The sequence below is a fragment of the Cygnus atratus genome, chromosome 28, assembly GCF_013377495.2.
Source record: "Cygnus atratus isolate AKBS03 ecotype Queensland, Australia chromosome 28, CAtr_DNAZoo_HiC_assembly, whole genome shotgun sequence".
NCBI classification, from domain to species: domain Eukaryota; kingdom Metazoa; phylum Chordata; class Aves; order Anseriformes; family Anatidae; genus Cygnus; species Cygnus atratus.
Window position 1 is genome coordinate 1,445,276 of NC_066389.1, and position 26,264 is coordinate 1,471,539.

Genomic DNA, 26,264 nt, shown 5'->3' on the forward strand with positions numbered 1-26,264 from the left:
CCCATCCTCGCCGCCCCCAGCCGGCCTCGCCGCGCGCGCCGCCCGCTGTGCTAGAATGAATGCCTACAAAATCCTAAAGCTATTTCTCAGGCAGTTTATGATAATCTCCCCAACCCCACCCCAACCCCTAACCCGCTTCACCCCGTAGCCCTCCCCCCCCCCCACACACCCTCCCCTTCCCCGCTGCGAGCCGGCGGAGCCTCCCCCCCTCCCCCCCCCCCTCCCCCCCCCCAAAAAAAAGGGACGGCGGGGACCCCGTTATGTGACCCAGGTATCCAACCGCATGCGCTTCACCGAGGGGCTCTCCCCCTCGGGCTCGCTGCTGGGGCGCAGGAGCCCCAGGGAGGAGCCGAAATCGGCGCGGGCGGGATCGTCCCGCTCGCTGCCCTCGTAGGAGCTGGTGTTGCTGCTGAGGCTGTCGACGGGCGAGCGGCCGGTGGGCTCGTGCCGGGGCTGGTGGGGGAAGGTGCTGAGCGGGGTGGCAGTGTTTCGTTCCCGGTTGGGCGAGACGGGCTCCGACTTGATGCTGATGTTGGGGTTGGTGTTGACAGTCAAAGTGGTGGTGTGGGACAAGTGGCTCCCTTGTCTGGGCGTCCGAGGGCGGGGAGCGTGCGAGGAGGAGGAGGATGAGGAGGAGGAGGAGGAGGAGGAGGAGGAGGAGGGAGGGAGGAGGTGGAGAAAGAGGTGAGGAGGAGATAATGGGAAGGCTCTCGTTATTCATCTCGTCGCTGGCACCTCGCCCTCCAATCCACTGAGCTCCTAACCCGCGCATCGCGGAGGAATGGGCCGTGATGCTGCCGAGCCAGGATTAGACCCTGCCCAAGCCCTTCACCACCAGCACCCCGCGTTACAGCCCCGATCCCACCTCCGAACCCTGGACACGCAGAGGAGAGAGGTGCTGCCGTGCCCGCGTGGGACCCGGGCACCCCGGGGGGAGAGCCAAGTGCCAGCTTCTTCCTCCTGAGCGGGCTTTGGGGCTGCCACTGAGCCCCTCTCTCTTCAATCCCTGCCTCACAGCCTTTGTGCGACCGAGGGCGAGCTGCTTAGGCCTTGGTTTTGACTGAAACACCCTGAAAAAGCTCCGGGAGTGTGGCTGCTTTGCTCCTGGCTGTGAGCAGATCTATTTCTGCACACCTGCTCCACGAGGGAACCGCACGGGACGTTGTAATTCGAGCAATTCACCGCCGGCACTAGGAGTTACTCCTCCTGCACTAGCGGGACCGCTCTTCGCAGTCACCTCATCCTGCCACAGGCTCCCATTTCCCTTTGGATGTGTTTTTTTCTTTTTTTCCCTTTGCAGCACGAAGTGAGCCGCCCACGGTACCCGTGTCACTTACATTAAGTTCCCTAGCGAGACGGGAACGAGGTGCTGCTGCTGCTGCTGCTGCTGCTGCTGCTGCTGCTGTTGCTGCTGCTGTTGTTGCTGCTGCTGCTGCTGCTGCTGCTGCTGCTGCTGCTGCTGCTGCTGTTGTTGCTGCTGCTGCTGCTGCTGCCAGGCAGAGATGTTGCCAAGGGACAAGCCCCCGGGTGAGCTGAACGCGGGCAGCGAGGACAACTCAGCGCTCGTCAGCTGATAATCTGCAAGGGAAGGAGCAGCAACGCCAACGTGAGCAGCAGCACGGCTGTCACCAAGTTTCACAGCAGCGCTGGCCACGGGGCACCTCTCTCCCAGCTCCGAGGCACGAGCCCCCTATCCCCCCCCCCCCCCAGGAGCCCCCCATGCAGCCCCCACTGCCCGCTGCAGCTCCCCAAGAGCGCGGCGGCCGGTCCAAGGAATCGGCAGCTTCGCCGGCACACGGGGCTGGAGGGTCCAAGGGCACCCCCCTGTGCCCCCCCGGCCCAGGCAGCACCGGGCATGGGCAGCAGGAGCCAAAAGGAGGGGGTGGGAGGGGGGTGGGGGGGGGCACCCCTCGGCTCTGCACGCCCCCGGCCCCTCGCTGCGCATCAGCAGATGGCGCTGCCCGGCCGCCGGTAAGGAGGCACGAGCTGAGGCCGGCCTCCGCGTGGGTGGAGGGAGGCTGCTGGGGTGGAGGGAGGCAAATCGGGGTGCAGGGAGGGCGCTGGGATGGAAGGGAGGACTCAGGGATGAAGGGAGGCTACCAAGATGCAGGGAGGACACTGGGACGCAAGGAAGAAAATTGGGATGCAGGGAGGCTGCCGGGTTGTAGGGAGGACACTGGCATGAAGGGAGGCTGCTGGGATGTAAGGAGGGCACTGGGATGCGGGGAAGAAAACTGGGATGCAGGGAGGACGCTGGGATGCAGGGAGGCCACCGGGATTCAGGGGAGAAAATTGGGATGCAGGAAGGCTGCTGGGATGCCGGGAGGACGCTGGGATGAAGGGAGGACATTGGGATGCAGGGAGGCCGCCAGGCTGCAGGGAGGCCACCGGGCTGCAGGGCAGAAAATGGGGCTGCGGGGAGTGGTGGCAACTCTCCCACCGCTGCAGCGCCGGGGAGGGAGCTGCTTATCCAGGAGCCGTCCAAAGCCGCGACCGGCTGCGTCCTTGGAGCCACGTCTGCATCTGATACGGCCACCCGCAGATGCTCGGCCGCCGAGCGAGCCCGACCCCGACCCCGCTCACCCCTCTCCCCTCTGTCATTTCGGGTGCCTGTGGTTTCAGCCCCCCCCCCCCTGCCCGAACCCGCCCGCGGCAGCGGCGGCGCACGGAGAGGTGGCTGCGAAGGCGCTGAACCGCTGCCAGGGCCGGCGGGCTGGCGGGAGGCACGCCCTGCACACCCTCCCCGCACCACGTTCCTGCCCCACACGGGGTTTTTTCTCACCCCGGCACCAACCCGTCAGGTCGGGGAGCTCCCGGCACCCCCCCGGTCCCTCCAGCAGCCCCGAGCCGCTGGGTTCGGCACCAGCCGGCTGCGGTGCCGGCGCCAGGAAGGGCCCCGGGAAGCTCCAGGTCATCTCCGCGGCCCCAAACAGAGACTTCCCAGCGAGTTGGCAGGTTGGGAGAAACGAGGGGCAACAGCCGGGGCACGGGGTTGGGGTTTTGGTGAGGACCCCGCGACGATCCAAGCCCCCGCAGCGCCTCCACCAAACACCCCGGCCACGGACACCCCAGGCGCCCGGGTGGGAATCGCTTCTCCACCCGTGGCTCATCTCAGGAGGAAAAGAAATCCCAGAAGCTGACCTTCGGCCCCAAGCCACGTGGGCTGGAGGCAGCGCGGGGCCCAATTAAAGCCTATTTTGGGGATTTTGGCAATAGGCAGGCTTGCTGGTGGCCGAGGACGACTTCCACGGGAGGAGAGGAGCCTCCGCGCCACGCACAAACATCTCCTGGGCAACACCTACTAATTACGGCAGGGAGTTCCCAGCACGCCTAGCCCGGGTTCTTCCAGCCCAGCAGCTTTTGACATTTTTTGCAAACTTTTCTCGGCGCAAACGGCAGAAGGAGTCAGGCAGGAAAGCCCTGAAGCCTCCGGGAGGTTTGACAAGCCCTCCGCTTGGGCTCGTGCCCCACCAGCCCCGTCTCTGCCTACGAGCAGGACGGTTTGCATTCTTCCCCAACTTTTGGGTCCCCGACGCTCATTTTCGTTAAGCCCCTGTTACAACATCGCCCCCAGCTCGCCTTGAGCAGGGCGTAGCTGCAATTAGCAGCCGCTTAACAGCACCTCCGCGCTGCCAGCGCCCTGCAATGGGCTGCAGCACCAGAAGCGTGCCCTTACAGCGCTTCTGGCTATAACAGCCAGGTCCCACTATATTTATATAACGAGCTTCCCCTCGCTTTTAATCCCGTGAAGCTCCTGGACCTCACCACGCCTGGCAGCAGGGAGCTGGGCGAGCGGTCACGGAGCCCCCCCCCCCGGGGCTGCGCGCTCCTTACCTGTGTTGTAGGCGGTGGGCATGGCCGAGAAAGGCAGCCCCTGCGTCAGCAGGCTCGGGGTGGCCACCGAAACCACCGGCGTGGTTAAAGAGTGGGTCGCCTGGGAGACACCTAACCGCTGCGTGTTCTGCTGGGGAAGCAAAGGGAGAGGTTGTTACAAGGCGTTGCGCTGCACCCTGCTGTCCCACCCCAAAAAATCCCCCCCCCCCCCCCAAGCTGCCCCCCAGGCAGGTCCCGGGGCTAAGCAAACACTCTGGGGGTTCCTTCCTTGCAGCACGAAGCCCACCGGTTAGAGACTTTTAGGAGCCTTGGGAGGTTTGGGGGTGTTTGGGTGGGCATCGGGGCACTTCTCTGCTCAGGGCTGGGAGGGCGCAGCCTCCGCCGCCGCAACGGCCTCCGTAAGGCACCCATCCTCCCAGCTCCCTTCTGATGTGAAAAAAAAAAAAAGGAACAGGCACTATTTTCCAGAGGATGCATGTGATTGCTGTGCTGGGAGAAAGGCGCGGAACAAAATCGACGCCGGCTAACGCCGCGTGGGGCTGACGCCTCCTCCTCCTCCTCCCCGGCCTCCAACGCGAGCTGCAGCACCGGGTTCGGAAGGCGATCCGGCCTCCTCGCACCCAAAAAACCCCGCGCTCGGCAGCTCGTGGGGCTGGTGCCTTCGTGGGGTTTGGGGGGCTCGGGCGTCAGCGGGGCCGCTGCGGAAAAATCCTGCCCTTGGAGGGGCGCGCGCCGGCCTCCCCCCGGGGGTTTGAGAGGCAGCGACGTGGGCGGCTCGGCGGGTCGGATTCAGCCCTGTTTACAAGGCAGATAATCTGTGCTGCCTCTGCTTGATCTGATTTAAACCGGACTCAAGAGGCTTGCCTTTAAGCTGCAGCACCCCGGCACACGTCACCCTGGCAAGACCGGGGCGGTGCCCGGCTCCCACCGCGCCCGGCACGAGGCCACCGCGTCCTCCGCGGCACGGCGGGCACCGGCGCGGGGACCCCGGGGCTCCCACGGCGTTTTGGGGCTGGGCACGGGGCTGGGCAATGGCCTGCAGCCTCCCAGGGCCCTCCTGGGCTGAATGCTGCCCTCGCAGGGTGCTGGGTGCTGCAGCCACGCAGGGAAAGCGATTAGCCGGGTGCTAATTGCTAAAGCCCCGGGGCCGTCGGGGGAAGGTTTGTCCTGGCGTGCATCCCGCTGGCACCCGCGCCCGCCGGCGCCCGCTGACCCGTGGGGCAGGGATGCTGCAGGGAAACGCCGTGGCGGTGGGCTCAGCCCCGTCCCGTGTACGGCAAGAGCGAGCAGGATGCGACCCGCAGCCCCCAGCCCCTCCACCCGGGGGTGCCAGCCCCAGCTGCGCTGTGGGGAGCGCCCCCCCCCCCCCCCCCCCGAGCTTTGATCCCGATGCACGCAGGGAAGAGGTGCCGAGGCATGCAAGCTCCGCGCCTCAGGTGCCAGGCAGGTTGCAAAGCGCTGCGAAGCCCCCCAAAGCTTCCCCCAAACCATGCGGGCATGCCCCAAAGGTGCGACCGCCGTGCTCGTGGGGAGCAGACCCTGCAGGGGCACGGGGGGCGCCTCTCCAAAGCCCCCCGAGGAGCCAGAGGTCACCCACAGCACCCCGGTGGGGACAGCGGGGCAGATCCTGTGCAGGGGCAGGAGGTTTAGGACGTGTTTTTTGGGGAAACTGAGGCACGGTGCTGCCAGGGAGGGGAAGGCAGGAGGTCTGGAGGGCACGGGGAGCAGCAGAATTCATCCGCCAAGGCCCTGCTCGGTCCTTGCCCTGGCCAGGAGCGTCTCCTCGCAGGCTGCAGAGGCACCGGCTCGCTGCCGGGCTTTTGGAGAGCTTTTCCCTGGCCGCGGGAGCTGCGTCCCGCTGCGGCTCTCGCCCTCTCCTCGCTGCGCTGCCCTGCCGCCCATCTGCCCTGCACCAGAATAGCAACGGAGCCGAGTGAATCACGGCCACCAGCAAGGTGGCGTTCACTTTGCTGGCAGGAAAAAAAAAAGGGAAAACTGCCGCAAAAATAACAGGGAGAACGCCCCCTGTGCACACAGGGGGGTTGGGGGATTCACTCGGGCTTTAAATAACATCCTCCCCACGGGAGGATGCCCCCTGTCTCTCCTGCGGGGGCATCGGGCCAGGTGTCCCCATGCCACAAGCTGCGGTGGCCCCGGTGAAGGTCAGGGGTGGCACACGGGGACCTGGCTGAGCCCCTGGGGGAGGCCAGCAGGGTTTGCGCTCACGTCCTAGCCTGCGATTCAGATCTTCCTTCTGCTTTCCCTAAAAAAGGACTTTTTCTCGGGACGGGGGCAGCGGTGCCCATGCCGGTGGCTTTCCCGGCGGAGAGCCGGGGCAGGATGCGGGGACAACGGGGACGAGCAGCCCACGTCCCGCCCCGCCACGATGCGCACTCAGCAGGCAACTCACCAGAGCCAAGTGGTCCTCCGTCTGCCCGCGCAGGAACGGGGAGAAAACCGAGAGGCACCGTTAACCCCGCTGCCCGTGCCCGCCGCCGCCGCGCGCCTCCACGGCAAAGCCCCCCCCCCAGTGCCCGGCACGGGACCCCCAGCCCCACGGAGCCCCCCCCCCCAGGCTCACCAAATGGTGCATGAGCCCCTTGCCGCTCTGCGAGGTGATCACGCGCAGGTCCGGCTTGCGGCTGTTGGCGGCCAGCTGGGCGCCGTGCGAGGGCGGCGGCGGCGGCGGGGACTTGGCCGGGATGATTTTGCCCAAGGTGCTGCCGTTGGAGACGGGGAGGAGACCCGGCGAGGCGCGGGCGCTCACGTAGCCGTTGCCTGCGGGGAAAACGGGCACGAGAAGTAGGTGAGAGCGCGGCCGTGGCGATGCCCCAAGGTTCCCCCCATGTGCGCGGGGGGCACGGGGAAGTGGCCACGAGCCCCCCGTGGCCGGGCAGCTCCTTGCCTGCAGGACATCGCCGCAATAACCAGCGGTAACTCTCGGGGCGATGACTCCTCGCACTGCTCCAGCAGGGCACCAGGGCCCTGGTGAGGGGGGGGTAATTACTCTTACGTTTACTTTTCAGGCCCCTTTTTGGGACCAGAGCAACGAAAAGGGGCTGTGGCGGAGCAGAGGAGCTGGTTCACTGATCCTGCTGCCCCTCTGAAGATCTGAGCATCCCTCCTCCTCCTCCTCCTCCCGCTGCTCCACTTAAGGATTTTATGTGCAAAGAGGAGAGAAAAAAAAAAAAAGAAGAAAGGAAAGGAAGAAAAAAATTTAAAAAGGGAAAGATTTGATGAACATCAGGAAAGGAATAAATTGGATCAGATTACTGTTCTGATGAGGGTTTTTTTTTTTTTTTTTATGAATAGGCCCCAAAGATAGAAAGGCGTTTAGCAATCACCAGGATTCAGCCCTCATATTCATTGCACGTTAGACCGGGAAAAATAGGTCGCTGATTGCATTATTAATCACATCCACCATGGCATTGCTACATCTGCATTTCAGCAGGCGCCTGGTGGCAGCGGCGTTGCCCCGGCACGCTGGCAACGCTTGCAGCAGCGTCCCTGCCCGAGGGAGGGGACCGGCCCCCGGCCCCGAAGCAGCACATGGGGTCCTGAGCGTCGCCTCCGTGCACCGGGAGCTGCTCACCATCAGCGTGCAAAGCCCCCGGCTCTGATGCCCGTGACATTTCCCGGGTGACCTTCACCACCCGCGGCGCATCCTCACCGCCGGTGGCAGCGGCCCGGAGCCGTGCCAAAGGCCGGAGGTGGAGGCAGAGCCCACCCCCCCCCCCCCCAAAAAGCGTTAAAAAGCAAAATTCTCCTTGCTAAGGTGGCGCTGCCACCGCTGCGTGCGCGGCTCCCACGGCAACTGCAGCTTGGAGGGACGCTGCCACCCCCCCCTGCGTGCAGCGCTCGGGGTGGTCTGCCTGGGAGAGAGCCCCCTGCCCCGCCGGCGTGACCGCCGTGGGGGGGGGGGGGGGTGGTGAAATGCAGAAATGGAGAAGAAAGAGAAGTCAAAAACGCAGAAACGGAAAAGAAGAAGAAGTAAAAAAAAAAAAATAAATGCAAAAATGGAAAAGAACGAGTCAAAAATGCAAAAATGGAAAAGAAAAAAAAAAAAAAGTCAAAATCGCGGCGAGGCCCCTTGCTGCTGCCCCCGCGTCCCCGTTGCGGCGAGGCCGGGGGTGGGCAGGGTGCTCGCCCCCCTCCCCGAGGCACCGGGGGCGCTGGATCCGGGGATGCCGCCCGCATCGCTGCGGGATCGGGGCCAGAGGCACGGCGGCCGATGACTCAGAGGCAGCAGGTGACGGTGGTGCAGAGCCGAGGAGGAGGAAGAGGAGGAGGAGGAGGAGGAGGAAGGGGGGAGGAGATGCCCCGGGTACCCCAAAACCCACCCGGGCTCCGTCGGCTGGCTCGGGGAGCCCCCGGGGCCACCGAGCCCGCTCCTCGCGCCCGTCGGCACGCGGGGAATGCTGCGCTGACGTCAATGCTGACATTCACCGGCCCTGCCAAGCTCCGCGCCGCCGCGGCTGCTCGCGACAGCTGACGTGGGGGCGGCGGGCGGTCTCGGGGGGCCGCGACGGAGCTGCAGAGGCCCCCCCCCAGCCCCCAGCCCCGGCGCAGGGCGGTTGTGGGGCCGGGGGCGCCGCCGGAGCAGCGGGATCCAGGTCCCAGTTGGGTTTTAACCGGGGAAACGGCGAACCCCGTGCTCCTGCGGCGTGCTGGCGGCCGGCAACGCCACGGCAAAACGGGATGGTTGGGGTGCTGGGTGCGGGGTCACCTTCCCTCTCCCCCCTGGGGGGGTCAGCACCCGTCCTGTGGAGCTGCAGGAGCCATCGCCGGGTGCTGGCTGCGCCCACGCAAGCACCGGTCCCGGTGCCGGCCCCGAAGCCCTCGCTGCTCAGCCAGCGGAGGCAGGAGGCATTATTAGCTCATTTTATAGCCAGGGAGCTAAGCCACAAGGTCTGAGCCTCGTTAGCGCCGGGGCTCTCGCAGTGGAAAGGGGCCTTAATGAGCTTTTTTCCTTGCTGTAAAGTTCCTTTACAGGGCCCAGGCGCGAGAAGGAATCAGGTGTTAAGTGACTCACCCGGGGTCAGGGGAGGAGCGGGTTTTGGCTCGGGGAGCTAAATGCCAAGCTGCCCAAATCCCCGCCATGCGGCTGCCCAAGGCCAGCCCCGTGCTTTGCGGCAATCCCAAAACCAAGGAGCCCCCGAACATGCCGAACCCCCTGGATCTGTGCCGAAACGCCTCCAGGAAACGTGCCGGCTCGGGGCATCGCGGGCAAAACCCTCCCGCCGGTGGGACCAAGAGCCACCAAATCCTCGCCGGCGCCTCTCCATCCTCCCCCAGCTGCTCTGAACGGCACTAGGGAAACCCTTGTCCCTGTAGGATTTATGGGGAAACTGAGGCACGGGGCCGCAAACAGAGCCTGGGGCGCTGCCCCGCACTTACCCACGGGGCTCGGGCAGGCTCCGTTCGTGGTGTTCAGGTCTCCGCCGAGCATCGCCCCTGCAAAGGCATCGGAAAGGGGCGGTCAGCGGCAGCTCGGGAACGCGGGGAGCAGGGAGGAGGAAGAGGGGGAACGCGAGGGAGGAAGGCAGATGGAAATCAGCGGCGTCTCATTCCCGGGGAGAAAAGTCCTGGGCGAAAGCGAGCAGCATTCCTGGTGATCGGGTTTGGAAACAATATCCAGGCAGATCCGTTTCCTTTGGGCAGCAGCCAGGCGGCACGGGGGGCCCGGTCCGAAGCGCACGGCTCGGAAAACACTGCGGCTATTTTGTTCCAAGCCCTCCTGAGGGACGCGGGGCCCGTGCTGCGGGGAAGCGAGCCCCGGCAGCACGGCGTGAAACACAACCTGCCCTGGAACGCTCGCACCGCACGGAAACCGGCCCCGCTGCACGAAGGCGAGCGCTTGGAAAGCGCTGGGAAAAGCAGGCCGGGGCCCTTTTTCTTCCCCAAAAAACCAGACCCACCTCGCTCCTCGCCCCTACATGGGGAAAGAGGAGGCGGGAACCTGCTGCCAGAGTGGGAGCTGAGGGTTGCAGCGAGCCCCCGAAAGCAGAAGTGCTGGGGGGGCCGCCGTGCCGGGAAGTGCCTTCGCCCTCTGCGTGAAAGTGGGACCGTGGGCTGTGGTGGTCCCCAAAATAAATTACGGCGTGGTGAAGGGCACGGTGACCCCAGAGGCACGGCAAGCACGGCGCTGCCTTAGGGGATGGGGGCGCAAACCGTGCCCGGCAGCTCCGAAGCCCGGCTCGGAGAGGCAGGACCCCGTGCGCCCCCGACCCTCACCGGCACAGCAGAGCCCCGGGGGTCGAGAGCAGGCTCAGCGATGCTGACCCCATCCCAGCCCCCAAAACCTCCCCTGGCCGTTGCCCTGCGCCCGTGACGTCCCCGTGCAGGCGGCAGCAGTGAGCGCAAGGACACGGAGCCAGCGCTGCCTTCGCTTTGGAAACAATAACGCGGCGCTCTGCGCCCCTCTCGAGCGCATTGCTAAAAAAAAAAAAAAAGAGAGAGAGAGAAAAGAAATAGCTCTTCTAACATGCGAAGGCCTGGCTCCTATAAACAGGATTTCTTCCGTGTCCCAGGCAGCGAGTGAATGAAACGCAGATGGTTGGACTTGGAACACCTCTGCGCTCCCAACCACCAAATTATCCCCCCCCGAAACCAACGCTTCGTGAGCTGGATGGAAACTGCGAGCGTCGAGCGGGCTCTGCCTCGCAACGAAGCCTCTTTTTTTCCTGCGCAGGCCGGCAGCAGGGCAGGGGCGATGCCTGCAGGTGGCCTGGGCACAGGGCTCAGGCTCTGCCCCGTCCTGGGGGGAGCTGCTGCCCTTTGGGACCAGCCCCGGAGCACGAAGAGCCTTCCCCCAAATCCAGGGGCTGCTCCTCAGCTCCAAGAGCTTTCAGCCATCCCTGGGACTGCGCAGAAGGAGCAGAAAGCGAACGAGCCACCTCCGAACCACGGCTCCTATCGTGTCCAGCTGAAATCCCACCCTCTGCCCCCTCCAGAGGTTTCTGGGGGCACCCCCTGGCCCCCTTCCCACGCCCTCGCCTCAGCCGCTTGCAGCCCGTGCGACTGGCTCGGACCATCTGCCACATCCAAAATAGCAGGCGGGGGCTTTCTGCACGCTATTATTATTCATGACCGCACCGCGGTCACACGTCCCTCGGCCACCAGCCCCTGCTGGAAGCGGCCGCTCCTCCGACCCATCGGCAGATCGGTGTCACTGACAGCTCAGGGACCAACTGCAGCCAGAAAAACCCTTTTTACGCAGCGGTCCCGTGTCCCCCAACACCGCCGGCACAGGGGACGCCGGCTGCCACCTCTGAGCCGGGACTGGCACAGGGTGACTCGGCTCCGCCTGGCTCCGAAACATCCTGCTCTGGAAAAGCACACCCGGGAGAGGGGGGGTGGGGGGGGGGGGACGGTCACCGGGACCCCCCTGGAGTGAGATTTTAGGGTGTCCCATATCGTGGGGTGCCCGCCGTGCCGCTCACCTGCGCTGGCCGGCCGCTGCGGCAGCCCCGGGGACACGGTGTTCCTCTGCAGCGCCGGCTGCTGCGGCGAGAGGAGCCGGGGGTCGGTGAGCGACGAGGTGACGAGGGACTGGGTGACCAGCGAGCTCCCCGGGTTGCTGAACTGCAGCGTGCTCTGGTTGGTCACGGGAACCGTCACCGGCATGGCGAAGTTCGGCGCGGGCACTGCGGACTGAAGAGAGAGCGGGAGGTAAAGGGGGGCCGTCGGGCAGGCGGCGGCCGAGAAGGGGCCGGATCCTGCCTCGGGAGAGGCGGCGACGTCCTACGGCTGAAGTGGGGGCCGCTTTGGTCACCCCCAGCCCCCTCGCTGCTGCCGCATGCTGCTGCCGTCCGTCCCGGTGACTTGGGGACCCCAGCACAGGAGCCTGGACCCCGCAGGAAAAGCAGCTGGGGGTCCGCTCGGACACAGCCGAGCTTCGCCACCAGCCGCTTTGCCTCTCTTTGAGGCCACATCTATTTATTTACCCCTGGTGTCTGGCCATGTGTTTCCAGAGCAGCCCCAGCAGGACGTGACTCAAAGCATCACAGGGGGGGAGCAGCGCCCTGGGGTGCCCCGAGGGGCGCCGGCACCTCCTTTTGTCCCACTGCAGAGGACAGGGGGACCTCACGAGGCCGTTCCCCATCCGTAGGTTTGGGACAAGCCCCCTAACCCAGCACCACTGCCCCACGGACACCCCGCAGCTCGGGCAGGCTCCGCTCGGCACCGAGCCCCTGGTGCAGGCTGGCGTCACCTCATCCCCTCATCCCCTCCGGGTGACACCGGGGTCTGTCCTGCCACCACCAGGAGCTGCAGGGCAGGAGGAGGAGGCGACCCGGGGCAGCAGGAGCACGGCTCAAGCCCTATCCTCAGCCGCAGGTCGAGGCCCAGTTTCACCTACCAGCGTCCCCGCGGGAGCCAGGCTCGCCGTGCTTATCCCATCAGCCTCTCTTATGTCACTGATTTGCTCTTCATTAACAGGAGCAGGCACCTGCTTAGAGGCTTTAGCAGAGGCTTTGCTAAAGTCCCACTTCAATTTGCCGGGGGCTGGCACGGCACAGCACCCCGGTGCCGCTGGGCATCGCCGCGGGGCCAGCCCCACGTCCCGCCGGCTGCGGGGAAGGGCAGGGGGAGCGGAGCATCCCCCGTCGCTGTGCCCCGAGCGGGTGAATTCCTTTAGGGGGAGAGGAGAGGAGGGGAGAAGGGAAGGTGCTCGCTCAGCTGGCTGCTGGAAACCCTCCCACCCGCTCAAGGGCATCCTGCCCTTCACAGATCCTGCGGCTGCTGCCAGCCCGCGCTGCCCCACGGCTCCGGGAGGCTCCGGGGCACCGGGCTCATCCCCTCCCAGCCCTGATGCCGAGCCCTCCCCGTGCTCAGCGCAGAGGAGAAAAAGGAAAAAAAAAAAAAAAAAAAAAGGGGGGGGGGGAGAGAGGCAGGGGAAGCAGGTTTTGTTGGGCGTGTGAACGATGAAGCGGCGGCGTTGTGTAAGAAATCACCGCGAGCGCGCGGGTGCGCGGCGTGACCCCGGGAAGGGGAAGGACGAGCTAACGCGGCGCGGCCTCGGCGACGCCGTGGCAAAGCCGGGAGGGCTGGGGCCGGAGAGCGGCGCCTGGCCTTAACCCGCCTCCGGCCCCCAGCACCTCCGCACCCCGTGCCAGGTGCCCCCAGCGCCAGCACCCCGGGGTGGGGGGCGCAGCCGGGACCCGGGGGCGCAGCCGGGGCGCACGGCGCGCGTCTCTGGCCGAAATCTGGGGGAGAAGATGCACACGTGAGCCAAGCCTCGACCGGTTCTGCTTTCACCGAAAGCCTTCGCAAACGCGCTGCGAAACGCAGAGGCTTCTTTAGCGAGCAAGGCTGCTGTTAGCGCCCCCGGTTAGTTCTCGTCACACACACACACAAAACCACCGCAGCCGGTTAAAAAGGAGAAGCGTCGGCTTCAACCGCCGGCACCGCTCCGTCCCTGCCGCGCGAGGGGTTTAGTCGGGGAGCCCGATGCCCTGCCGCCGATCCCCGGCGCCCGAATGCCACCCGCCGAACCGCGGCGGGCACGGGGAGCTCCCCTGGGGCCTGCAGGGAGCCGGGGGGCCGGGGCTGCGCCCCCCACCCCGCTCAAGCCCCAGCAAGGGCTTGGAACCTCGTCGTCGTTGTCGTCGCCACCGGGCGAGCGGCACCGGGGCGAAAACGCCTCGCGCTTTGGCAGCTGAGTCAGCAAGAGCAAGGGAGGTGGATTTCACAAGCCCCAAATCTCGAGAAAAGCCCCAATTTTCACTTGCGTGGGCTTGAGAGAAGCGCAGAAGGGCAGATATCGTTTTTTTTGTTGTTGTTTGTTTGTTTTTCTGGGGGGAGGGGGGCGTGAAATTTTCGAACGCTGCAGGCAGCCCTTGAAAATTCGCCTCCGTCGTGCTCTCGGCGGCGTTGATTACGGCTGCAGCGACTCGGGGCTAATCCCCCCTGCTCCAAGCCCTCGCTGCCTTGCCCTAACGACTAATTTGACACGCTCCCCCCCCCCCCCCCCCCCCCCCCCGCCTCCTGACACAAATCCCTTCCAGCGCTGTCCCGATGCCACCCCGCTGACGGGCCTGGGATCACGGGGCTAAAACCTGCCTGGACTCCTGCCACGGCCGCCAGCTGCCCCGAGGGCTTGATGGATTTGGGGGGAATTAAGGCGGAATCGCCCAAACCGGGCTGACCCCGTCTGCTCCCTGCCGGCTCGTGGGGATCTCGGGACGCAGGAGCCAGGGAAAACCCCTTTTCGGGGGCAAAAGGAGGCTGGTATTTGGGGCCAGGGAGGGGAGGCATCCCCAGCTGCCCGCCCTGGGGGTGCTGGAGCTGGCTGGGACAGGTCCCCCAGGGGCTGCTCCCACTCCTCCAGCTGGGAAACCGGAGGGACCCCGAGGGTCCCCGGTGCCGCCACCCCTAGGAGCCACTTTCGCCCTTTTTCTCCCCAATTTCCTGCCCTTTCGGGTGCATTCGGGGCCCTGGTGCATCGGCTCCCACGGCACAGCACGGCTCCGAAGCAAAGCCATGCAAGTCCCCCGTCACCTGGAGGTGGCCGGGGAAGGGGGGGGCTGCAGGCCACCAGCTACTCACTGCGAGCCGGTAACTCTGCATCATTTTATCAAACTCCTCATCAATCTTTTTATATTTCTCCTCCGTCTGCGGGGTCAACGCAAACACTTCGTCCCCTTCCGGGCTCTCGCACTCCCTGTGCTTCTTGTTCAGCGCCTGTGACGTGCGGGGTGGGGTGGGGGGACACGGGGGTGGCGGGGAGGGAGCGGGGACGAGGTCGGGGGGGAAATCGAACAGAAGAAAAACAAAACAAAAAGAACAGGTAATGAAGGCTTTCCGGCCACGGGGCAGGTACTTACACCGTATCGCTTGAACAGGATATCCAGATCCTCGCTGCCTTTACGGTATTTATCCTCCATCAAGGGGCTCTGGTCTATCGAGTCATCTCCGTCGGGCTCCGGGCTGTCACAGCCGTTAAAACCTTTCTTTCTTAACGTCTGAAAACACAACCGGGACACTTTGAGATCTGGGACTGCTGGGGGCAACGGGCAGCCCTCGGGGACGGGTGGTGTCCCCCCCTAAAACGCCCCCCGGCGTGGGGCGGCCCTGGCACGCGGTGGCATTAAAAAGGGTCAGCGCCGGGTCGGTCCGAAGGGGGTTTTGGTGGATGGATGGAGAGAAACTTCCCGGATTTCATGTTTTTTTCCTATTTTTCCTGACTGCGCTGGTGCTGAGTTCGGCCCCGCACCAGCTCGGATACGTTTTTGTCACCCAGGGTCACCGCAGCGACAAGGAGGGGAAATAAACCCTAAGGACGGGACGCGCTCTCCTGCTAGAAACACAAAAACCGTTATTACACGTAGGAAACCAAAACCAAAACCAAAAAAAAAAAAAAAGGTAAAAAGCAGGCCCAGGCCTCGATCACCCCAGCACCGTGCAGCGGCTTTGGGGTCCGTCCATTTCACGCAGGGTGGGCACAAAGACCCCGGGCAGGCTTTGGACCAAAAACCCCTCCGTCGTGCTCAGGAGCCGATCTGCAGATTGCGTTACGCAGGCACATTTAATCATTTTATTTTCAAAATACCAAAGGCAATTAGGCGTTATTATGGAACCGCCGCTTGCCAATTTTTTTTTTTTTTTTTTTTTTTTGAAAGTCAAAGCTACAGAATTTCCTGGAAGTCTTGGTCCCTTTTCATGCCAAATCCAGCAGGGGGAAAAAAAAAAAAAAGAAAAAAAGAAAAAGAAAAAAAGAAAGGCCTTGACAATTCTCCTCTTGTCTTCCTAAACAGCAATAAACAGCTCTGTTTCGGGGCCAAAACATCCTGGAGCGGCTCTCCATCTACCTGGGGGCCGTATGGGCAGCGTGGTTTGCCCAAAAGTCGCTTTTTTTTTCGCCGCAGCCCCTGAAAACTCTGCGAATCTCCAGCCGAACCCCCCGCGTTGCAGCCGTGCCTCGACGCTTTCTCCATCACCCACCCGAGGCACTTCCCCGACCTGCCCGCTCGCCCGATGGTGCGGGGAATTCAGCCCCAACAGCAAAGAAAACGAGCGGATTTGGACACGATATCTCAAAAAAGCGGCCCAATTTCTTCGTGCCTCCCTCGTGCCCGGCGTTTTCGCACCCGGGATTTGGCCGCGTCCTCGCCCAAGCGCCGCGGCGGCATCCGAAGCCCCGTTTGGCGTTGTCGTACCCCAAAATCCTACAAAATCGTGCCATTTGTTGCCCCTTCCCCAGGGAAGGGAGGCAGGGGCAGACGTGGTGGAAATGCCCTTTACTGGCATGGCCGGGAGCGAATTTCATCGGCGTCACCCACGGAGCTGGGGCTTGACCCCGAGGGCTGCACCGAAGGGGAGGTTCCCGAGGCTGTTTTTTTTTTTTTTTCTTGTAGGTTCCCGAGGATTTTTCCCAGTTATTTTGCTATTTTTGTGCGTGCCCTTGTTTGTTTTTAGAACGGGCCAAAAAAAGCCCCGCGCTCCCGCAGCAAGGAAGGGACAGGTTCGCCTTTTTTTTTGGAAAGTGCTTTTTTTTGCGCATTTCTTTTCCAAAACCTTTTGTTTCGCTGCTGCGGCTGGAAGACGGAAAGTTGAGCCTCTCTCCTTGCTCTGCAAAGAGTTTTTCCTCCTTCTCTCTCTTCCAGAGGCCAAGTGGAAAACGCCGTTCCGTGAGCCGTGGAAGCGATGAAGCCGGGTTTCCTCCAGATGTGTGCGGCGGGAGCCGTGCTGGGGAGACTCTCCGGTGTCTAATAAGGGCTGTGCCCCCCTCGTGGCTCTCCCACCTCTCTCCTCTCTGTTCACAAAACAGCAGGGAAACCCCTCGCCCCCCTGGAGATCCCCTCCAGCTGCAGTCGAAACTTCCATCGGGGTCAGCTCCTGCTACCCTGCAGGAGGTCGCAGCCGAGCGGGACCCCCCCGCTCTGCTCCTTTCTAAACCCCGCAGCCCAGAACCGGGGCAGGAGGCTTTAGGCGATGCCCAGCTGCACCGAATCTGCCCCAAACTCCCAGGATTTACTGCCCAAGCGGAGCAGCAAGTGCATAATTATGGCTGCTGTCGCCTCGCCGGAGCGGTGCCACGGCCCCTTCCCTCTCCCCGGCCACTTCGTGCAATTAGTCCTGCTGTAATTAACCTGCGAGCCCCACCGGGTTCAGTCCGCTGCTAGGGGGAAAAGCAGAAGGCGTGAAGAGAAAGGAAACCTTTATTTCACCGGGCTGCATCCAGTGGAAAACGCCCACTTCTCATTTCTCATGAAGACGAACACCTTCGCATCAGGAATTTTTCGAAGGATGAAACCAGGGCGAGAAGGTCACATCCCCCCCCCCCAAAAAAAGCCCTTTCCTAGCTTTCCTGCCTCATCCAGGAGTGGGTTTAAACCTAAGGAGGGTGAGAGAGCAGCAGGAAACCCGGAGCATGGAGAGGAAACGATGCTCGACCAGGATGCAGGCTCCTTCCCCTAAAGGAGGGCGACTGGGATCCAGACTGCCCCCGGCTTCGGGGAAGGCTGGAGGGGGACCGAGATGGGGCCACGGCTCTGAACCCACACGAGCACAGCCCTGGGAAGGGGAATTAGGGAAGATGCAGCTCCCCTGGGACGCTCAGGGAAAGCAGGGGATTTGCAGCCTGACTTTAAGAGCTGGAGCACCCCGGTCCCCCCCAGCAGCTCTGCCCCGTCCGTCGGGAGCTGGCACGTCAGCGGGGCTGCGGGAAACGAGGAGCGACAGCGAGAGCAAAGCCGGCGTGATCCCCGGCCGGGCGCGCACGTGGCACCCAGCGTGCCTGCCCGGGGGCCTCAGCTGTCCCCCGACCGATTAAGGAGCCCCCCCCCGTGCAGGCAGGGAGATTTTCTCAGACTTAAAAGCTTGCCGCAGCCAGGACTTGGCCGGGCGCAGAGCGGAGGGGCTGAAAGCCCTCCCGACGCACGGGGTAAACGCGTCCCCAGGGAGCGCCGCCCCTCGCCGAGCTCTTTAATTTCGGGACCTTCCCATCCGGAGGCTTTTTGCTCCGAGGGTGCTCAGCTGCTCGCTTTCCTTCTTTCTCTTTCAAGGGGAGCAAGGTGAAATCCTCGCCTTGTTCCAAGCGCTGGTGCGAAGGAAAAGCCCAAATCCCCTCCGTCACGAGCCCGCGCTCGCTCCCCTTGCACCGGGAAAACCAACTCGAGGGGCTTCTCCCCGGGCTGCCAACGGCCCCACGGCCACCCTCAAACACCCGAGATGCTGCTGGGGGCTGCGGCCCTCCTGGGGGGACGGGACACGGGTGTCACGGCCACCTCCGCCCAGCCAAATCTTTGCTGCTCAGCCCCTCGCAGTCAGCTTTGGAGCAGGAAAACCCTGGAGCGGCCCCAGCCCTGCTCCAAGGGACGAGGACGGATGCTCGAGCAGCTTCAAACCTGCCCGAGCAGGATCTCCCCGCGCTCGGGAGCGGGTGACAGCAGCTCTGCGTGCCGAGCTGAGGCTCTCCTCCCCGCCATCCACCCGGATCCTTCCCCTCCCGACGCTCCTCTCTCCAGCTTTGGATGCAGATTCATCGTTTCATGTGGTGCAAACACAGAATTTCTTTGGGTGCCAAGGACTGCGTGTAACTTGTCGGCTTGGGAGTGTTTGCATCTTGGACCATAAGGGAACAGAGAATGCTGCCCAAAATGTTTACGGTATTTTTAGGCCAAGACAAATCTGTTCGACGCTGCGAGCTCCAGTATGAGCATCCTGGAGAGGCTGGGCGAGGAACCGCGGCTGTAAAACCACCGCGTGGTGCTCGGGGCGCTTCCCTGCCTGGGGACGGGGCCGTGCGCCTCAAAAAGGGTCCAGAAAAGGCATTTTGAACAATTTAAGGCTCAAGCGTGCGCGGGCAGGGAGGTCTCCAAAGGCCCACGGGGCGGGCAGGTGCTGCTGCTGGCGCAGAGGACGGCTCAGAAATAAGACGCTTCGGGGAGGAGCGAGAAAAAAAATAATAAAAATTCCGATTCGTGAGCTGGGCTGTGGGCTTTTTTTTTTTTTTTTTTTTTTTTTTTTCCCTTCACGAAATCAAAGCCTGAGGCTGCTGAATTGCACCGGAGAGATTCAAAGGCAGCAGTGACAGGTCCGAGCGGCGGGGGAGGACGATCCCTGCAGCGCTTCGGGGCCTCGCCGCGCGAGGTGCGAGCGGCTCTGTGCCGGGGAGTGCCCGCGCCCCCCGCGGCACCGCTCTGATCTGCTGCTGCTCACCTGCCCCGAGTGCCTGACGGCTCGGCGGGGGTTAATTCCTGCCCGCCTGTAATGTCAATAATTACCCGGCCGGCCCCTTGCGTTTGTCTGAATTTGCCCAGGCGTAAACGGGAGCTGCCCACACGCGGCTCGCCTCCGAGGAGCGAGGAGCGCGCGGCGCCCTCGTGCCATCGCTGCTCTGCGGGGCTCCCGGTGAACACCCCTGAGCGGGGGTGGGACCAGAGGCACCCAAAGGTCCCTCCCAGCCCGAATTATTCGATGAGGCAGGTCCTGGTGTCCTGCAACCCCACCGTGAGCACCTGGAGCAGCTTCAGGGGAACAGCGCCAGCTGCAGCCACGCGCCCAGCGCCGCAGCCCCGGGAGGTGCCTCCGAAACCACCCCGGGTTCGCCTGCGCCATGGGCAGATCCCCCAAAGCAAATCCCAAAAGCACACCTCGCTTTCGCAGCCCTAAAACAGCACCCAGCTCCAGGTGGCTTCCGACTCCGCCGCCCAGAAGTGAGGATTTGTGCACGCTCAACCAAAAAGACGCAAAATCAGCCCGGCACCGGCCGTCTGCGCGTCCCCCTCCCGGCCCCAGCCTCCTCCCGGCCCCGGCCCCGGCCTCACCTCGATGATGTCCGCGTTGGTCCGGCTCTCGTGGGGCTCGTTGTACTCGGTGTACTTGAGCAGCACCTTGTCCATGTCGGTGCTGGCGTACTGGAACAGCTTGTTGGAGTGGTTGAAGATGATCAAGGCGATCTCGCAGTCGCACAGGACGCTCAGCTCGTAGGCTTTCTTCATCAAGCCGAATTTGCGCTTGGTGAAGGTCACCTGGAAGCAAGCGGAGAGGATTCGGGATGAGCACCGGGGGCGAAACCAAAGGGAAGGGCAGAGGGACATCTCCTGTCCTCGGTCCCCCACGGGGACCACAGCCCCAAGCTCTCCCCTCTCACCTCCCTCTTCCGCACGCTCACGCGGCCCAACGGATTCGTGCCGATGCCTATTTTGGGCTCGGTGCGAGGCAGACACTTCACAAGCACAGAGATGATTATCAGCATTGGAAATCGCATATTGCCAAATCAAGAGAAAAGAAATTTCAGCAAAATCCCCAGCAGAGCTACCATCTGTCCGGGGGCTGAGGGTTGTTGGGTTTTTTTGTTTGTTTTTTTTTTTTTTTCCCAGCCCGACATTCATGCAGCGCAGAGCTCTTCCTCGCTCGCCGTGGCCGCTCGGATGGCACCGGACCCCGGGAGCAGCGGAGCCGGGGCCAAGTCCCCCCCTGGCACAGAAAAGGAGCGCTGGGAACAAAGCTTTGGGCCTTGGGGTTGGCCCCTCTGCGTGTCCCACTCTGCAACTTGGCTCCTGCTGCCACCTCCCTGCCCTGCTGGTGACATTGCCGGGGCATCTCCCGCACCGCCTGCCCGGCCAGCAGGGTCGCCGCGGCCCTATCCTGCCCCTGCTTCCAACGAGGTGCCCCCTAACACCTCGACAGCACCCCCCCCAGCACCTCGTGCATGGGTCAGGAGAAGGCGGGGGGCCAGGAACGAGGTGGCCACAGCTGCAGGGAGCTGGGCACGAGCTCCAAACCCAAGCAATTCACAGCCCAAACCCAGCCCCACCAGGACCCCGCTGGCCGGGTTGGGGCTGGTTCACACGCAGATGCTCCGGGTGCCCTCAAGCAAACGCTGAACCCCCCCCCCCCCCCCCAACGAACCCTCCAGCGACAAACTGCTGGAGAAAGGCGCGACGCTTGGCCAAAGCTCCCTGAGCAAGAAGAAAAAAACAGGAACAAAAGGGAACAAAGAGGCAGGGAGGCTCCCGCGCCGCTTTGAGCGCTGCCCTTGAGGGTGAGGCAGCAGCCGGGGCACGGCCGGGGATCGCCGCCCACGGGCACGGGAGGGCTCGACCCCATTACAGCCTCAGAGCCCAACAGCTTCAGCTCGAAGCACGGCGGGACGAGCGTGGATGAGGATTTTGCTTCCACGAGTCCCTGTTCGGAGGAGTAAAAGAGCTGAGCCTGAGGCCACCTGAGCTTCCCCCTCCACCCCGGCGCAGATGGATGGAGCGCGTCTCGCCGAGCCGGCCACGGCACAGCCCGGGGAGCCCCGGCGCGGGGAGCTGCCCACCACCCCCTTGCCATCTCCCGGGGATGATTAAGCATTAATGAGATTCAGCTCTAATCGCCTCACCCGCTGCTCCCCGCCACGTGCGCCCGCTCGCCCCGGTACTCCAGCGGCTCCGAGCGTGCGCTCACGTGGCCGGCGTCCGCGCGAGCCCGGCCTCGCCGTGCAGCGAGACGCTCGCTGGCCAAAGGGCTCCGAACACCCGTGGGGACCCCCCCTCCTGCTCTGGGGGTCAGAATGAACCCACATAATGAGCAGCCACCAGCAGGACCCAAAGCACCGAATAAACCCCCCGTGGCTCTGCAGACGAGGGGATGTTTCCCCTACAGGTGGGGGACAGGGCTCAGGAGAACCCCCCTGTCTCAGTGCCCCGCAGAGGAAAGCTCAGATTTGCCCTTTAACCAGCCCCGTCGCGCCACCGTCCCCGGCACCACCGCCCCGCACATCCACCAGGGACCGGGGAGAGAAACCCCAAACCCGGCCGAGCCAAGCCGGGGGCCGGGGCGCACACGGGTGCGAGCCTCATCTCCGAGAATTAACCTCCTAAGGCTAAGAGGGTAATCAAATCTCATGCTTCGGGGCGTAAGCCGATCACCGAAGGGGTCAGGAAGGTATTACTGCCCCGCACAGCCCCGCACCACCGGCGGCTTTTTGCCTTTTCCCTGATGCAAACCATATTGGCCGCTGCCAGAGTCAGCAGCCTGGCCCTGAAGGGCTGATGGTCTGATCTGTCGTGGCAAATCCTCTCCAGTAATTCCCCTAATGACATTAGTGACTCTTACTCGCTTTCCTCCCCGGGCTTTGGCTTCTGCTGTAATCCTGGTCTCCTCTGCACGGGCTTGTGGACGGCTGCTGATGGACCCGAGGGAGCAGCAGCCCCGGCGGGGACGTGGGTGCCGCCGCAACATTCCCCCTCTGCAGCCCTCTCCTTGCCAGGCTGCAGGATCCGGCCGGGCGATGCAGGCTGTGACCACGGGACCTCCATTTGAGCTGGCTGCAGGGCAGCAGCACGAAACCCCGTGCGTAATCCAGCAGCCTCGGGCTCCGCGAACCCCGGAGCGCAGCATGGAGAGCGAGCCCTTCCCCGTGCCTGCCCTCACCCTGGTTTTAAGCTGGCTTCGCCGAGCAGCCGTGCACAAAGCGCCGGCACGGACATCCCCCACCTGCAGCAGCGGCAGCAGGAGAAGGAGGGGAACAAACGAGATGAGGCGAGACGGGGGCGTTGGTGAGCCCGGCGACCTGAGCCCGCAAAGCCGCTTCCCCGCGGCGCCAACGCCACGGCGCCGCCGGAGGCTCCGCGCCGCCCCGCAAACGCCTGCCACCGCCTCGGCTGCTGGCACAGAGCCGCCTCTTCCCCTTCCCGATGGCTTCTACAGCAGCGCCGGGCTGTGCCACCAAGCCCCGGGGTGACCAAACGTTTGCCCTCCGTTTCAGCCTCCCACGGGGCGCCGGTAAGCGGCTGCGCGCACCCAACGCCGGGCAGCGCCGGCGCATCCCTGCAGCAGCCCCTCGTGCCCCTGCGCGGTGCGGAACCGAGCAGCGCCGCGAGCGTCTGGGACCTTACCGAAACCATTTCACGCCCGTCCTGTCCCCCCAGCACCACCCCATAAAGCCGGGAGGAAGCGGCCCCGAGGTTTTCTCTTGTTTAGCTGCGGAGCACCACCTTTTACGCGCTAGGAACGCACACCGTGCCCACGGTTTTGGGGTTTTCCTTAGGAAAAAAAAAAAAAGCAGCAGGAAAGAAGCGGAGCGGGACACGCTGCGGCACCTGCAGCTGGAAGTCTCACAGCTACGGGGAGAAACATCGATGGATCCATCCCAGGGCAAAGCTGCTCCAGCAAAGCGCTGCCACTCCACCCGTCAGGCTCAGCAAAGAGAAAAAAACGAGGGAAAAACTTGTGTTTTTTTTTTTACTCTAAGACACACGCCTGTGTTTTTCACGCATGCACACACAAGCACGCGTGGCAGCGGCTTGGCTTCAGCCCAGCACAAGTCTGGCACAACAAGAAAAAAAAAAAAAGAAAAAAAAAAAAGATCCCCGGGCAGCTAGAAGTTTTCAAGCAAAAAAAAATAAAAATAAAAATAAAAATAAAAATATAAAAATTGTTTGGGTTGTTTGCGTTCAGAAAAATGGAGACTTGTTGTGGCTGTTTTTTGTTGGAAAAACCTCACGGAAAATGTCAAACGAAATATATTTTCTGCAAGAAGAAAAAAAATAGAATAGCAGCAGCTAAGTGGAGAAGACGCTTTTCTGGAAAAGCACTTAGATGGAAATGGCACGAGCGGCTCCAGGACGCGGCTGCGGCCGGCCCAAGAAAATGGGGCTATTTGCCCTGTTTTTGGGCAACTGTCACAAACGGCCTGAATCCAGCCCCAGGTGCTGAGCTCCGCCCGTCTCTTTACCTTATGGCTTAGGAAAGAAAAGCACAGGTTGGCCCCGAGGGGGTGGAAATGGGGATTCTAGAAATGGGACCCTGGAAATATGTGAAAAAAGGGTTTTGGGGAGGGGGGCACCCACCTGCCGGTTGCGCTCGTCCGTGATCCGCTGGATCTGGATCTTTTTTCTCCCCATCTTCTCGGGAAATCCTCACCGCAGCGGGGCGACTCGGCTCAGGGGAGGCGAAGAGGAGCCCCCTTTTTAAAAGGCTTTCATGAAAAAGCTTGGGGGGGGGGGGGGAGGGGGGGGGGAGGCGATGAAAAACGAGCGGAAAAAAAAAAAAATCAAATCAAATCAAAGAGCGACGAGCCGCGGGGCGCTGCGCTCTCAGTTCATGGCACCCTCCTGCACGGCCGGGTCCGGCGGGGCTGAGCCGTCAGAAACCTGCGGGGAGGGAGAGAGAAGGGAGTGAGACCCAAACCCATCCGCGCCCAGGCTGTGGCCCCCCAGGACCGCCCCCCCCCAGCACCAGGGCCCAGTTTGGGGACGAGGGACCTCGGCAGGTCTCCGATCCATCGCACGGGGTCGGGGACGTCGCGTTTGTCCCACCTGGTCTTGGAAACCCCCAGGGACGGAGCCGGAGCACCGAGGGAGGGCAGGGAACCGGGGCGGGGGCACGGAGGCACTGGGGGGCACAGCGCCGTCCCTCTGCGATCCTCTGGGATCTTTTTTTTCCCTCTTAATAAAGTCGTAAGCGGTGGAGCGGCTGGTGATTAGCTCGGGCCATTTCCATACGGCTCCGATTCCTGCGTTACGCTTCAATTTGGCATTTTCAGCTGTTTTTATTCGACTACTTTAAAAAAAATAACGCGTAACCGGGGCACGGGAACCTCCTTCCCAGGGGCAGGGGGGAAGGAAGGTGGAGGAGGGGGGCAGCCGAGGCGGCCCCGAGCCCGACCCCTTTGGTGAAACACCGGGACGCGGAGGGGCGGCACGGGTGGACTTGGCAAAGCCAAGGGGCAGCGCTAACGTCGCGCTTTGACGCCACGGTGCCCCGTGCCAAGGCCCGGACAGAGGGAAAAGCCAGTCCCAAAATAGCCCCGTATCTGCCTCCGCTTGGCAGCCCCAAACGCTCTCGGTTTGGCTCCGGGAGGCACGATCCCAAAGCCTCCTCCCTGCCCCTGTCCCACCCCGCAGCCCCCACCCCGGGCCCCACGGGGATTTTTGCCCCATCCTTTGCCTCCTCGCCGGGCACTGCTGCGACCCCAAAGCAGCCCCGACGCTCCCGCGCTTGTTTTTCGGGGCTCGTGGCGGCTTGTGAGTCACTCGCCTTTTTTTTGTTTTTTTTTTTTGGTGCAATTATTCATCGTGCCTCGCGCTGAGCGGTGTCGGCACGGATCTGAGCACCAGGCAGGGGAGGGAGGAGAAGATTTCCCCCACCGTTTGCTGCCTGGAGCAGGCGAGCGCTCAGGAGCCCGACTGCTCGGGGAGGCAGAGGACGACCAAAGCCCCTTTTCCTCCAAACCCCAACGGGACGAGGACAAATCGCCCGTTTGCTGCTTGAATCTTTCCCACTTCGGGCACCGGTTTCTCTGGACGCCAGAGGCTGAGAAAGGCCCGGTGCCAGGGGTGCCATCGCCTCTCCGAGCGCGCACGCGGTACCCGGGCTGCGCACCGCGCTCCCAGCACCGCGGGGAGGCGAGGGGCCAGCGCGAGGACTTGGGGAAAAGCAGGAGGAGCTTTCTGCAAAGTTTTCTTTGCAGCTTCTCCCTTCGGAGCCGTTTCCTTCAGCTGGCTGAGAACAGGCACCTTCCCCAGCCTCGGCACCGCCAGCGGCAGGACGAAGCAGCAACAGCTCCGCATCCGGACCCGGGGCAGGCCGCTAATTCTTTCCTTCTGTCGCAGCGCTTGGACGGAGAAACCCTCCAAAACGACGGCGGGTTTGCTATCCAAACCAGAGAGGAACTCTCCAGCAGCAACAATAAACACTGCAGAACAACGGGCCGTAAATTTAAAGCGAGTGAAAGGAAACATATTTTAACGTTACTCGTCTGTGGGACTCCTTCACAGGATGCTGTCGCAGCCAAGAGCTCCACGGCGCTCACGAAGCCGGGGCCGAGAGGAGCGAAGCCCAGCCCTGCCCCGAGCCTTGCTCGTGCTTCTCTCACCAGAACCACGCTCCCCTCCCCGAGCCGCAAATAAAACCCAGGTGTCCCGACGCAAATCACCTTTCTCAACCACCAGACCGCATTCCTTGGAGCCTGCCCCGGCCGGATGGGGACGGCGCGTCCCGGCCCCGTGCTCGCCCACGCCGCCCCGAGGATGCCGCTCCTCCTGCTCGTCCCCAGGGGAGAGGATCCGGAGCCGGCTCCGAGGAGGAAAACGCCAAATTCGGGGCTCCGATGGGAAAAGGGAAGGGATTGAGAGCCGCACAGCGGCGCTTGCTGCTCTCCAAGCTCACCCACGGGGAGGTCTTTAAACTCACCCCTTTTCTCTCCATGTTCCTGGTGGGGTTTTAGGGCGTTGCGGGGTTTCTTTTTCCCCCGAGGTATTTTTAAACCCAGGTATTCTTTCAAGCTTCCTGGCCAGGTGGCTGTTTCAGAAAGCCCGACCGCAGGCTCCACTTTCTGAGCAGCATCTGCAGGCACAAGGAACGCGGAGCGAGCGCCGGGTCCCACCGCACACCTCGCCGGCGGGTTCCCCTCCTTCCCTGCAAATCCTTTCAGCCCCCAGTCGGCCACCCCAAAGCACCGGGGTCTCCCACCGCCCTCCGGCACGCTCAGGGGG

The 26,264-nt window shown here is 63.3% G+C and overlaps 1 protein-coding gene across 5 annotated transcripts; it reads right to left on the bottom strand.

Annotated features, from left to right (window-relative positions):
- Positions 1-258: 258 nt before the first annotated feature.
- MEF2D (myocyte enhancer factor 2D) lies at positions 259-23,754 on the bottom strand. 5 transcript variants are annotated; one of them, XM_050715925.1, is made up of 10 exons: positions 23,619-23,754; positions 19,605-19,808; positions 14,383-14,517; positions 11,277-11,487; positions 9,232-9,288; positions 6,416-6,612; positions 6,245-6,265; positions 3,835-3,964; positions 1,338-1,578; positions 259-586 (listed from the first exon to the last, which is right to left on the bottom strand). In XM_050715925.1, exons 1-10 carry the CDS (start codon positions 23,670-23,672, stop codon positions 259-261), a joined length of 1,578 nt encoding a protein of 525 aa, XP_050571882.1. In that variant the 5' UTR covers positions 23,673-23,754. The 5 variants fall into 5 exon arrangements, with proteins under 5 accessions (XP_050571882.1, XP_050571880.1, XP_050571879.1 ...); XM_050715923.1 differs by lacking the exon at positions 14,383-14,517 and adding an exon at positions 14,661-14,798; XM_050715922.1 differs by lacking the exon at positions 6,245-6,265 and adding an exon at positions 14,661-14,798 and having other exon boundaries at positions 3,835-3,961.
- Between the last annotated feature and the right edge of the window lie 2,510 nt (positions 23,755-26,264).

Bases quoted from the DNA above. Each gene is read 5' to 3' on its own strand.
- MEF2D (XM_050715922.1), bottom strand. From the start codon at position 23,672: ATGGGGAGAAAAAAGATCCAGATCCAGCGGATCACGGACGAGCGCAAC. The intron at 14,799-19,604 runs GTGAGGCCGGGG...TTGTGTTTTCAG, and splicing joins CCAACGCGGACATCATCGAG to ACGTTAAGAAAGAAAGGTTT. The intron at 6,613-9,231 runs GTAAGTGCGGGG...TTTTCCCCGCAG, and splicing joins AGCCTGCCCGAGCCCCGTGG to GCAACGGCTACGTGAGCGCC.